The 12,377-nt window shown below is 34.0% G+C and overlaps 2 protein-coding genes across 2 annotated transcripts; one reads left to right on the top strand and one right to left on the bottom strand.

The window, feature by feature from the left end:
• Window positions 1-3,975: 3,975 nt before the first annotated feature.
• On the top strand, window positions 3,976-6,324 carry LOC135126496 (regulator of nonsense transcripts 1-like). Its single transcript, XM_064052517.1, has 2 exons — window positions 3,976-4,086; window positions 5,646-6,324. Exons 1-2 carry the CDS (start codon window positions 3,994-3,996, stop codon window positions 6,219-6,221), a joined length of 669 nt encoding a protein of 222 aa, XP_063908587.1. The 5' UTR covers window positions 3,976-3,993; the 3' UTR covers window positions 6,222-6,324.
• An 883-nt stretch (window positions 6,325-7,207) lies between these two features.
• On the bottom strand, window positions 7,208-9,215 carry LOC135126495 (uncharacterized). The gene is made up of 2 exons (XM_064052516.1): window positions 7,727-9,215; window positions 7,208-7,621 (listed from the first exon to the last, which is right to left on the bottom strand). Exons 1-2 carry the CDS (start codon window positions 9,156-9,158, stop codon window positions 7,269-7,271), a joined length of 1,785 nt encoding a protein of 594 aa, XP_063908586.1. The 5' UTR covers window positions 9,159-9,215; the 3' UTR covers window positions 7,208-7,268.
• Window positions 9,216-12,377: the final 3,162 nt, after the last annotated feature.

Raw genomic sequence — 12,377 nt, 5'->3', positions numbered from 1 at the left:
TGACAAACAGCACAAAAGGTTAGACTGGACAGATTTCCCTGATTGCTCCATTAGAACAGAAAGCGGAGTGGAAAGAGAGGCTGCACAGTTCTTTAAAACGCAGGCACAACTATATAAGATTGGGACCTGGAGATTTAGTAACTTTCAACTTACTGAACTTATCTGCCACCGCGTCATCCCAGAAAGAGGTTCAAGAGTAAATCCTATATCAGCAACGTTGTAACTGTCATCATTAACTGTGCCGGCCGCATCTTTGACTTTAAACGCTTTAACTGGACCAGATAAAGTAGTGCGAATATGCTTAAAAAGAGTTTTGCTGTCCCTATCCTCTGCAATACGTTCCTCATAAACAAGTCTGGCCTCTTTGATGGTAGTCAAAAGATGATTAGAAAAAGCTCTGTGAGCATTGTAACTCGTTTTGGTTCCTGTTCGTTTAAAAGCTCGCCACAGTGCTTTCTCTTTGCATACTAGGTTTAAAATTCTCCCGTTAATCCACGGTTTTGATAAAGATCTTTTAAATGTGGAAATAGTAGTGTACTGTAAGACCGTATCGGATAGTGTTGTTTTAAAGGACTCCCAATTGTTGCTTATCGACAAATCCGAAAGAAGAGCTTTGGAATCTAGGTTGCCTAAGTGCTTGTTCAGTGTTTCAGAATCGATCGTCTTCCGTTCGAGGGTGATAGTTCTCCTTCGACGTGTGTAATAAACCTGTAAATCCATCATTAGAAGTAAATGGTCCGATTCACCAACAGGATTAAAATATTCTAAGTTAGAGATTGAACTGTTATTAGACGTTATAATTAATCTACCACAGATGTTTTTTGGTTCGATCTGAACCTTGTTGGCTGCGTGATCAATTGATCCAGATGACTATTAAGCAGCAAATCTGCCAAAAGTTGAGAGGAAGGGCCAATCCACATGTGGGAAGTTTAAATCACCGAAAATACACACTTTGTCGTATCGGTTTTGAAAATAATTTCGGAGGCTTGCACGGTCGGAATCAATACATGATCGTTTTCCGGGTTGAAACCGTGTAAATTGAGTTTTTGGGCTCAACATTTCGAACACTTTCGTAAGTGGCATCTTCAGGAGCAGGGTTAAGAACAAGTAATTACTGAGTTACTTTTGCCTCTTAACCCTACTCCTGAAGATACCACTTACGAAAGTGTGCGAAACGTTGAGTTCAAAAACTCAATTTACACGGTTGCAACCCGGAAAACGATCATGTACTTTGTCGTATCTATTTGATATATTGCTAATCGTGTTGAAAAGTGTTATATCGTCATTGAACAGAGATGTGTTGTGCTGCTACTTGTCACTTTTAAGAAGAGAGAATCAATACCACCGATACTGACAGCAAGGGACGTAACCGTGAAATTCCCGAAGATCAGAAATGTAGGCACAGATGCCGCCACCCTTTTTTCCAAACCGATCTGATCTAAAAATGGTATAGCCATCGAGAGAAATTAAGGCATCAGTTATAAAAGAAGTCAACCATGTTGCGGACAGCATTATAATCGTAGGTCCATGTGTCAACAAAAGCACAAAAATCTCAAACTTTGCCATCAAAGATGTCACATTAATGTAGGCAACAGTGCTGACAAAGTAGGTAATCGGACAAAGAGTTGTTATTCATGAGAGGATTAAAATTGAGCAAGTAGAAAAAGAGAAAAATAGAAAAAAGAAGGCGTTGATTCTGAAAGTTCTGAATAAAATTTGGAAAACCAACAAAATACCAAAAGAGTAAGAAACAACGGTGATCATAGCATTACATAAGAAAAATGACAAGATGAAATGAAAATTACAAAGGAATTTCCACTGTTAAGTGTTCTGCGTACAGTGCGCAAAAGAGTGTGATAGATTCCATTAAGTTAACACTTGGAGACACACAAGCAGAGTTTAACAGAGGTAGACGTAGAAATGAATATATTTTTACTATGTGACATATGCCATAAAACATGGAACACGCTAAGGAAAAGAAAAATAACGCAGAATCTAATAAACGCAATACAAAGTTTTATACACCAAAACTCGAAACGTCATGAAAAACAAAAAAGGGACAAGAAGACTCAGACAAAAAAAAGGGTTAAACAGGGCAGTATATTGAGTCCTTTCCTATTTACTATAATGATGGACAAAATTTTAAAAGCGTGAAATTCAAAGTCAAAATGTAGTAGTAGGGTATGAAATAATTACAAAATATGTAGATGATATATGCGGATGAATTCATTACCTAGGCACCTACTAAGGAGGACTTAAGAGAACATCTACTACACTGGGAGGAGGAACACAAGAAATAAGATATCAATATAAAGAAAACTGAAATAGCGTACAACTGAAGATGTAGAGGACGAAGTAACGCTTGAAGACCATTGAATCCAACATTTCAAAAAAATAAAATAGTTAAACTCAATTATAACTAAAAAGCAATCGAAGAGTGAACAGAGACACAAACAATAGAATTAGGGCAGCAAATAATTTGTACAGAGCGTTATAGAGAATATTTATTAAACAAGAAACAAGTTAGCAAAAGAACGAAACTGGAAGTTTAGAACTACATATTTGTGTCCGTATGGAGCGGAAATCTGGTGCTTAACGGATGCGAGATTAAGTTTTTAAGAAAAGTTTTGGGGGTGATCAATTTTTGTCACCCTCGAAATACTTTTGTATTGCACAGATTAAGCAATACAAAAAAGGAAACTATTAGCGGTGGAATCGTTCGAAAAGGAAAAAATGTACCAACACGATATTACTAAAATTCATATAAAATTTGATAACAATTGGTTCGGTAGTTTTGGAGGTTATCTGCCTAATACAAATTGACACAGACCACGGACAGACGAGAGACGGCAAACCTTAAATAAATGATAGAAAGACGACACTATTACAATGTTTCCTTAGTTCAAAAATGATCTAAACGCAGCAAATGTGTGGGTTTTTCAACGTAGTTTATTGAATTTTGTTTCAGTAATGATGTACTTTAAACCATCTGTCTGTCAAAAATCGGAATTTATAGGTACTGAGTCCAACACTGCAACAGCGACAGACTCTTCACAATTTACATAACTCCCTACATACAGTTTTGGTTCTCAGTTACAAAATTTTGTTGTCCAGTGTGTTAAAGGACTGCGTTGTTGCTATACTGTTGTTGTAACTTCAAATGTATCTTGACTGCACATTTATTGCTCGGTAAGGATCCCTTCCATGTAAGAGGCGTGGGGCTTGTCCTGCTTACAAGTCATATTAGAATTAGACAATTCCTGAAAAAAATGCGTTCAAAAAATTTGCAATCAATTAACACTACTAAACTGTCAATGTGACCTTCCAAATTACCTTCGTAGTTAGAATGACTAAAAAAGTTTTAAGTGAGAGAACAAATTTACCAAATTTTTGTTCGATTTTCTGAAATTATATCTAATTTGCTTCAATTATTTGTATTACAGAAACCGCTGTAGTGTTATTTAACTAACGGATAACATTTTCTGCATAATAAACTTGATCAGAATAATCGTGAGTAACAGTGCACGACTCGATACTGTAAGTAGAATTCCCACCAATTACATAGATTTAATTGCAATTAATCATAACATTAGTTACGACAGTAATAACCATACGTAGATTATACCAGATACGAATGTTTAAAGTCTAGATCATGAATACATACATATTCTATGTGCAATGACAAATCACCAGCAATGCGCGATACGATTCTTAAGATTGAACATTTTTCCTCAATTACGAAATAAAATTCAAATAACGGAATTTCATCAACACCCGATAATGTTATTCCAACCCCGGCAAAGTGAACCCATAAAACATGTCGTAAAATGTTTTAATTAAGTACCTGGCGTGAATGTTAACGTTAATAATCGTATGCCGGTATAGTAAATACACATGCAGGAATGTTTTTCTTACGAACCAGTCAGCATTGACTTAGGCGTGCCGTTTACTGATATATAAACATGGAGTATGCATTTTGTCTTATTATTTCGCATGTCAACACCTATCGGGCGGAAGAAGACGCTAACGTTTACTGAGTCAAAAGTGCTAGTGTTCGACATGGCGTTCAGCCACAAGTGTGTTTTTGTAAGTGATGTGATTTTTTTTGAAAAACAAAATTTTTTAAAGATATTTTTAGTTTAAAGATTTTTGACCGTAATTTTGTTCACTTAACTTTTTGATTATTATTATTAGTGTTTTAGAGTGTGTTTTTTTTTTAATTTGGCTTACAACTGTTTACTAAACGATATATTTTCGGTAAATATTCTCGCGTTAAGAGTCAGAAAAAACAAATTTTATTTGAAGAAAATGTATTAATTGTATATTGTCGTACATACATCTTTTTAGCCCTATTTGTGTTACTTTTCTTATTTAATTGAAAATTAATAAAAAATTCACAAAATAATTTAATAAAATATTCACTAAACAAAAAAAATTTAAATTTCCCAAATCTGTTTTAAAAATTATCAGACACTATTGATACCGTATTAAAAAATTTGTGCACAAGGATCCAGAATATTTGTTATTCAAGTGATACGAAAGGCAGATGTAATGAAAGAAATTAATATTATTGATCTAATATATCTATTATCATTTTTTAAAATTGATCAATCGAGTAAGATTAAATGTTTATTAAATTATACTAATAACAACATTGATCCAGATTTGTACTCGTTTGACATTTGACCAAATTAGTTTTTTCTTACGTTTCGGCACTTTTAGATAATCAACATCATTAATATTTTATCTCATTTTCGCAAAACTACCTTATAAATTGTGGTTAATTAACTTAAAGGTTACTGTGTACTATTAACAATACGTGTCTATAAAATCAGTGATAAATTATTCAGCATGTTAGGAAGTTACAAGATTCCTATAGTTCTTACATCATATAGCACAAATGCATTTATTTGCTTCACACGTTTTTCTCCGCATAAAACACTAGACTTTCGTTTTTAAATCAATAACTATTATCATTCACGTGGTTATTTCTAAATTCTATTATGTAACTGGTGTGTAACTGATATAATTTGTATTCACTGTGATAATAGTCATTTAATTACTTGTTTCTGTCAAGATTTTAAAATACATAGAAAGCTGCATGGTACTAAAGTTACGGTATTGGTAATTATAAAAATAATGATACATAATGACAAAATACAAAAACCTAGTCAGTGTTAATTTATGTGCGAAATAGTTTTTCGAATCACAATTAGCTCCTGGTATGCAGATAAAAAATAAGGAAACATTGGTGTTAAAAATACGTTTTTATTGCTCTCATGAACGGTTTATATTCATGAAAATGAACTAGTTTTCAACCTTGAAGCAATTTGTTATCATTTATTTAAAGCGCTTTTTAATTCAGACTCCGTTAATTGAATTCGATCCAGGCCTAACCTTGGTAGTGATTTATTGTTTTACCGAATTAACTCCATTTTTGAAATTGCATAAATGGGATAGGCCGTTCTCTAATCACTTACATTTATTCAATGAAAAATCCTGACCACTAACGGATTATGTTAATTTTGAAATAATACATGAGCGCCTTCACGTACCATTAACCCAATGGTAACAACCAATTCTTGCATTATTTAGCAACAGCGACCTTGCATACAATTCCGTATAAGTTTCTTATTAATTTTTAGGCCTTCATCAGTGCATTGTTTTTCCATCTCGCTTCAAGCCAGTTTAACCCTACGATTTTGCAAGACAGTCGCGACCTTCCTAAAGTCGATGGTACTTTCGGATTCCTCTACCGCACGGAAGATGGTATCGCCCATGCGGCAAAAGGTGATTCTAATGGTGTCATCCACGGAAGATTCTCGTACACTGATCCAACCGGATTAAAAGTAAATTATAACTACAACGCGGGATCGAGGGTTGCTCCTGGTTACAGCGAACCACCATCTTCTGGACAATACCAGCAGCCTAAAGCACAACAACAGCAGCCTAAACCGCAATACCAGCAGCCTCAGCCTAGGCGGGAGGAGTACAGAGAGCCTCCACAGTATGATTACGAGGAAACCCCGCAATATGTAGAACCAGAACCTCAGTACGTTCCTCGCACTAGGCCTTCAGCAAGGACTCAGCAGAGTAGGCCTTCTTCCAGAGCTCAGTACAGTGCTCAGTACAGGCAACCCGTGCAAAGCCCCCCAGCTCAGCGCAGAACAAGGCCTGTTTATTCAACACATAACGATGTTTATGATGATTATAGTAATTAATTAAGTGGTTTTTAATTAATTAATTGATTTGTAAGGTGAACTGTATTTTTATTGTACAAATTTTGAAGCCATATTATATTAATAAAAGTCAGTTTTAATTAAACTGGTTGTTAATGGTTTATTTGGGTGCATACATTCGACTACGTAGTTACTTTCTACGAAAGAGATTTCAGTCTTATTTTTAGTAATGTGGGGAAATTTTAAAATTATTATCTTATGCGTAATTATCTAAATACGGTATAATAATAGACTGTTAACGTATTATCAACAAAGTGATGACTACAAATAGAAACATACATATAGTCATAGTTCTCTTTTTCTATGCATTTAAACCAGTTGCATGCCTTTATGGGGAATATTTATTCACATCTACTTTGCATACTGGTGCACTATTTTTTTTTGTAGTACCTAGTGTCCTATTTTAATGAATTTTGTTTTTTTTTAAAAAACAGAGCTACAGAATAATTTTTTGGTAATGTCTTCCTTGAAGTTACGACATATTTTAACGATGACTTAAAATTTTATTATAAAAAGATAAAATAAATGCTAAACTGGTACAAACATATTCCCGTCGAAAATTTTGCTCTTAAGATCTTTTATCTGAGATTAATTTACATATGTTTGTAGAGTTGGTAGAGTTGTGATATATATTTATTTATCCGTCACGTCTAGACAGATTTTGTTAAGAACTTTATGTAGGAGATGTAATGATATAAACTCTAATTTGCTAAAAGTCTAACGAACTGTCAACCGTTATTTGATAAAACTTTGAGAGTACTTTAAACGTCGTCGCATAGACTATAAGCCATTAACCAAAATGGTACTATTCAGCTCCTCCAAAAAACTGATAACGTTATGTGCAGGCCCGTAGCTAGACTTTGATTTCAGAGTGGGCAACTAATATTTTAGAGGGGGCAAACATATTTTTTTATCTTCGAATGTATAAGTATAGGTACCTGTAATTATTTTTTTGTGTTTTGTTATACTTTATTGCTTCTAGCTGAGTACATAACATTTTTAATTTTAAAACAAAACTTTTTTAAGTTTTTAATACAATTGGAGTTTTCTGTCCTTTCTCTCATTAAATTTCTGCAAGAACACATCAAAGTTTATATTATTAGTTTGCTTACTTTCAAAAGCTAAGTATACAAGATTGGCCATTCTCTGCTGGGACATTGAATACCTTTGTGGTCTGTTTATACGAGTTAATGTGGAAAATGAAGACTCATTAACTGCTGTACTACACCCAAATACAGCGACAGTTGCGTACAATTTATAACTTTCATTAAAGGCTTCACGTTGGTTGTAAAGGGCCTGTAGTATATCTTGTTCTTTTACCCCTTTATTGGACAAATATTTTTTTACGACGGTAAGTTCTTCTTGAGACGGTAATGGAATACCTAAAAAACAAATTTAAAAATTACAGATTTTTTACAGAAAAATTTTAAATCAATAAAATATGGACTTAAATTAATTTGATAAAAATCAAATAGGTAGTCACTCACCCAAAGTTGATAAATACTGAAGTTTCTCTAAATCAAATTGGTCGATATTTGAAATCGCAGTAATTAACTCGTCATTGTCATCAAATCTTTTTTCAAATTCAGCAAGAAGCAAATCAATAGTTTCCATATATTGTCGTTTAAGGTCATTTTCACAGTTCGTACTTGTACTTGGAAGATAATCGGTGAACAAATAGTCTTCTTTGGTAATCCGTTTTCGTTTACGTTTAGGAACCCTGCATTCTTCTGTCTCGTCTGTCTCTGGCAATAAATCTAGGGCTTGGTTTAATATTTCTAAGTACTTCGATTCGTTCCTTAGCTGTCGAATTTCTTCTACTGCTATCTTCGTAATTACGATTGCATCTTTTAGGCTTGTTTTTCTACTTTCTAATGCGTTGTTCGCACATTCCAAAAGTGATAAAATTTTGTGGCTTAAAACTAGTGCAAAACGAAACTCAATTTTTTTCATTATAGCATATAAACCAAGGCTTTTAGCTATAGTGTCGCCGTCAAACTTTTCATGTGGAATTTTTTCTAATGCTTGGAGTATCTTTTGAAAATTGTTCCGAATTACTTTTGTAACGGCCAAATGACCTGTCCATCTTTGCTCTAGAAGACGTCCGATATTTTGTCCCTCATAGATGTGGTGTACTTTGGGATGTTGAAAAAATTCATGAAATGTAATGCATTGCTCAAAGAACAGTCTTAAAACCACAATATCAGAGACAACTCTTATTACCACTAGGTGCAGTCTGTGGTTAAAACAGTGCACGTAAGGTACCTTTTTCTGTAGAGCTGATTCAATTCTTGCGGCAACGCCTCCTCTTTTTCCGCTCATCACACTTGCCCCATCGTAGCATTGGCTAAGCATATTATTTTGATCTAATCCATTTGCATCAAGAATGTCTAATGTTTTCTCAGTAAATGTAGCAGCATCTAACTTGACGGTTGTTGTTATAGCTAATAAAGATTCCCTTACCTCTCCGTTCTTGACATATCTTATGCCTATTGATATGTTCTCTCTTTGGTTCTTGTCTTTAGTTCCATCTTCAAGTAACGTAAAATATTTAACATCTCCACTTTTTATGTCAGAGCAAATATTTTCTCTTACAATTTCTGTCAGAATATCAATTACTTCATTTTGTATTTCCGGAGAAGTGTAGCAAGCATTTTTGGGGATTTTCAAGTAACAGTCTGCCAGTTCTTTATCCTTCTTCAGAGTATACTGAAATAGTCTAATAAATAAACTTTCTTCGATATGTTCGTCTAAATTGTATTCTCCACGAAGTGCCAGTTCGTTTACAGCAATAAATTGAATAATTTCTGCAATACTTTTTACATAGTATCTGTTTTGTTCCAAAGGTCTTTTGCATGCAAGTGTAGATACTGCCAAATTCATGTTGTCTCTCCGAATTTTTTCATTCCATTTTTGCATCGCCTGAATATGTGTTACACATTTTTCATGTCTCGGAAATCCTCTTTGAACTAGAGCTCGTTTCCAAAAACGAAAACCTTTAATCGTAAAAGAAGTTTCTTTGGAACTATGAGGCTCAAACTGCATGCACGGATAACAGTACGCTGCATCACGCACAACAGAATAAATTAGCCATTTAAACCGATCATACCACTCCGCACGAAAAGAACGATCTTTTTCTCTGGGATATTGCCTAAGACGTATTTGATTAATAGGTTCTCCTATATTTGGTAGGTCCAAAGGTATTAAATTTTTTCTTGCAATATTCATGTCTAATAGAGAACCTACGCCCTGTGATGTCTCGTTCGATAGTTCAGAATCATTGGCACTGGGTCCCGCTTTAGCATCAACTTTTGGTGCAAAGAATTTTCTTATATCCATGACTGCACTATATACACTCGTTAAATAATGTCTTTAATATAATTTAAAACGTTTCAATTTTTATTTCAACTACGCGAATTTAAAGTCCAACGTGCTTGGTTGAGTTAACAGTGAACAATGAGACGAAAATTGAGAAATTCTCGAAACCAACCAGGCCGCAATCGGCTGCAGGGTAAAGCGGACGAATTCTGGGAAACCATAAATTGCTCCAATTTGTTTTTTGACACTTTTAATATTTTTACTTCCCGAGCGTACGCTACTACTATTGACGCCGGTTCCTCGGTTCACCGAAAAAATCGAAGAATTTTTATGACTTTGTTTGTTTAGTTGGGTCTTCAACAAACCCCAGATGTGGTGTTTACGATTTGTCACGTACCTGCTTAACAATAACACTTCCTAGTGATTTCGAAAATGTGCACAACAAAAATTTATCTGCCGTACTTGCGGAGTCGTACTGCCAGCAGAGCTGTTATCCTTATCCCCACAGATAAGACAATAACTTTCCAGAGTGGGCAAGATTTTCTTTCAGAGTGGGCAATGCCCACTCTGGCCCCCCCCTAGCTACGGGCCTGGTTATGTGACAGGATTATTAAATAAATTTCACTTGAAATGTGTAACTAACATGTTCCTTAGATCTACGAGTATTTTGTACTAGGTCATATCTTATAACTCTACCGATATGGGTTATCTCAAAAAGTACAAAATTTAATATCGTGATTAGAGATTATGTAAGTCTTTTGAGACTTTGATAAGACAATGTAATATCTCCATTATTAACAGAACTATTGTTATGAAATTTTAAATGTAATCAGTGCATCCCTTTCGTTATGTAACACAAGAGAAGTTTTTTAAAAACAGTTTATTGTCATTTTATTTTTAGCATTTTGTTGAAGTTATAAAATATATAAGATATCTTTATGATTTATGGTTTCAGGTTACAGAACTCTATACGTTACCATCGTCGATTTTTTTTGGCGGAAATGAGTTACACTGAGAAGAAACTGCTTTTGCTCTGTATTTTATTTTCGACAAAAGAAATTGTCAATGATTTTCACGTAACGTATACATCTTTGTAAGCGAAAACAGTGGTGAAAGTCGCGTCCCGAAATTTCCATAAGTAATTGAGATATTGATTTTTAAAAATACATGATGAAAAATTCCACCAAAATTTAAAAAAAGTTGATGGTAAACTGCTTTTAAAAATTTGCCACTGTGTTATATGGAGAAAGTTGTGTCCAACTTATATTTAAATTTCATAGCACTAATGCCTGTTTGCACCAGTTCGGCTTAAGGGGATGTTTGCTAAATGAAAACTGTCGGATTTTTAATTTTGCCGTGTTATTGTCTTCACAAGAAGTTTGCGTGTAGAAAAATAAAGACGAGAAGTACTGGTAAGCTGGTTGAAACTCAGGAAAGCTGGGGTGTAATTTATGACACCCATAATCTTTGGAACAGTTCGGCACCCGCTTGTCGTGTATTATTGTTCGATTTTCGTTCGTCAACAGTTCAATTTTCATATACGAATTTATAAAAATGACCACAAGAAATTAATAAGAAATAAAAATCTGAATGTGTACAAAAATGAACTTCGAAAAATTAAGACAACAAATAGTAAGACCAAACAATTATAATCTAATTGGGAAACTGATTGATTTACAACAAAAAAAGCAGTCAGCCGAATAATTATAAATGCAGTTATTTTTCGGACACAAAACAATCACTTGCGCAACACTTAAAAAGATTTGTGGCAAGTAAAATAAAATCAATTTTAAGTGTCCAAATGGTTCTACTGAGTGTGTCCCTATACTGAAATGCAACGAGAAAATCACCAATTTCTGCATCAGTACGTATAGTGAACCAAGACCTATAAGGTTATATGGCCATCATAAAAGTAGTTGACCGCAAATAAATACCCCCTTTGTGTGGTTCGCACTAAGCTTACCGGTTGGCAATAAATCATCTTCTAAACATTTCTTGCTCATATTTAACAGGGCCGGCTTTCAAAGCGAGTGGTTATTTCGGAACCCTCAGCGGCTGCAGGTAGTAAAGAAATAGTGGAGTGGTGGATTTTCATATTTAGTGAAAGCCGCCCCTGAACGAAACCACAAGAGCCGGTCGAGCTGCAGTGGACACGTTATTTACGACCCTAAAACCTTTTCTATTGTAAACAACTTAACTTCGACACAATGGGATGATTTTATGATGGCCATATAACCTTATAACTCTTGGTTCACTATACCTACCTATATGTCATGATGTAATGCAAATTATAAAATAAACTAGAGACCAATAATTTGTTTCGTTTTTATTTATACGTATTTATAAATATACCCAATGTTTTACTTAAAACTAAGTACTTCAATTATTTGGATTACATATTTCAATTATAACTGGTTCCCTAGCTGGTTAGTATCGGCTAAGTTCAAACTAAAGAGGTATAGAAACTACCTGTGTATACTGAATGGTTATCCGGCTAATTATAAGGTTTATGGTAATCTTTTATACAACAAAATAAAATTCTTTCAGGTAATACACTTTGATCTTTGACAAAAAGCCGAGAAGCAATAGGATTGGTGATTATATAAAGTAACAATAATAAAATTTCTATTAGTAACATTGACTTACACTTTATGTAAGTGTATAAAAACAGCGGCGGGTCTAAAAAACAATAATATTTATATGTACAGAAATTAGGAAATAAAAGCATAATAATAATAGTAAAACTAATCAAATGATGATTAAACTGCATTTTTTGTTTGTAGTTTTAGTAGGTTTTTGACATAATAATTCTGATAAAAA

Source organism: Zophobas morio, unplaced genomic scaffold (assembly GCF_036711695.1).
Source record: "Zophobas morio isolate AGI-343-1 ecotype UQ-CSIRO unplaced genomic scaffold, CSIRO_AGI_Zmor_V1 ptg000011l, whole genome shotgun sequence".
Classification (NCBI taxonomy): domain Eukaryota; kingdom Metazoa; phylum Arthropoda; class Insecta; order Coleoptera; family Tenebrionidae; genus Zophobas; species Zophobas morio.
This window is presented reverse-complemented; position numbering and strand designations above follow the sequence as displayed.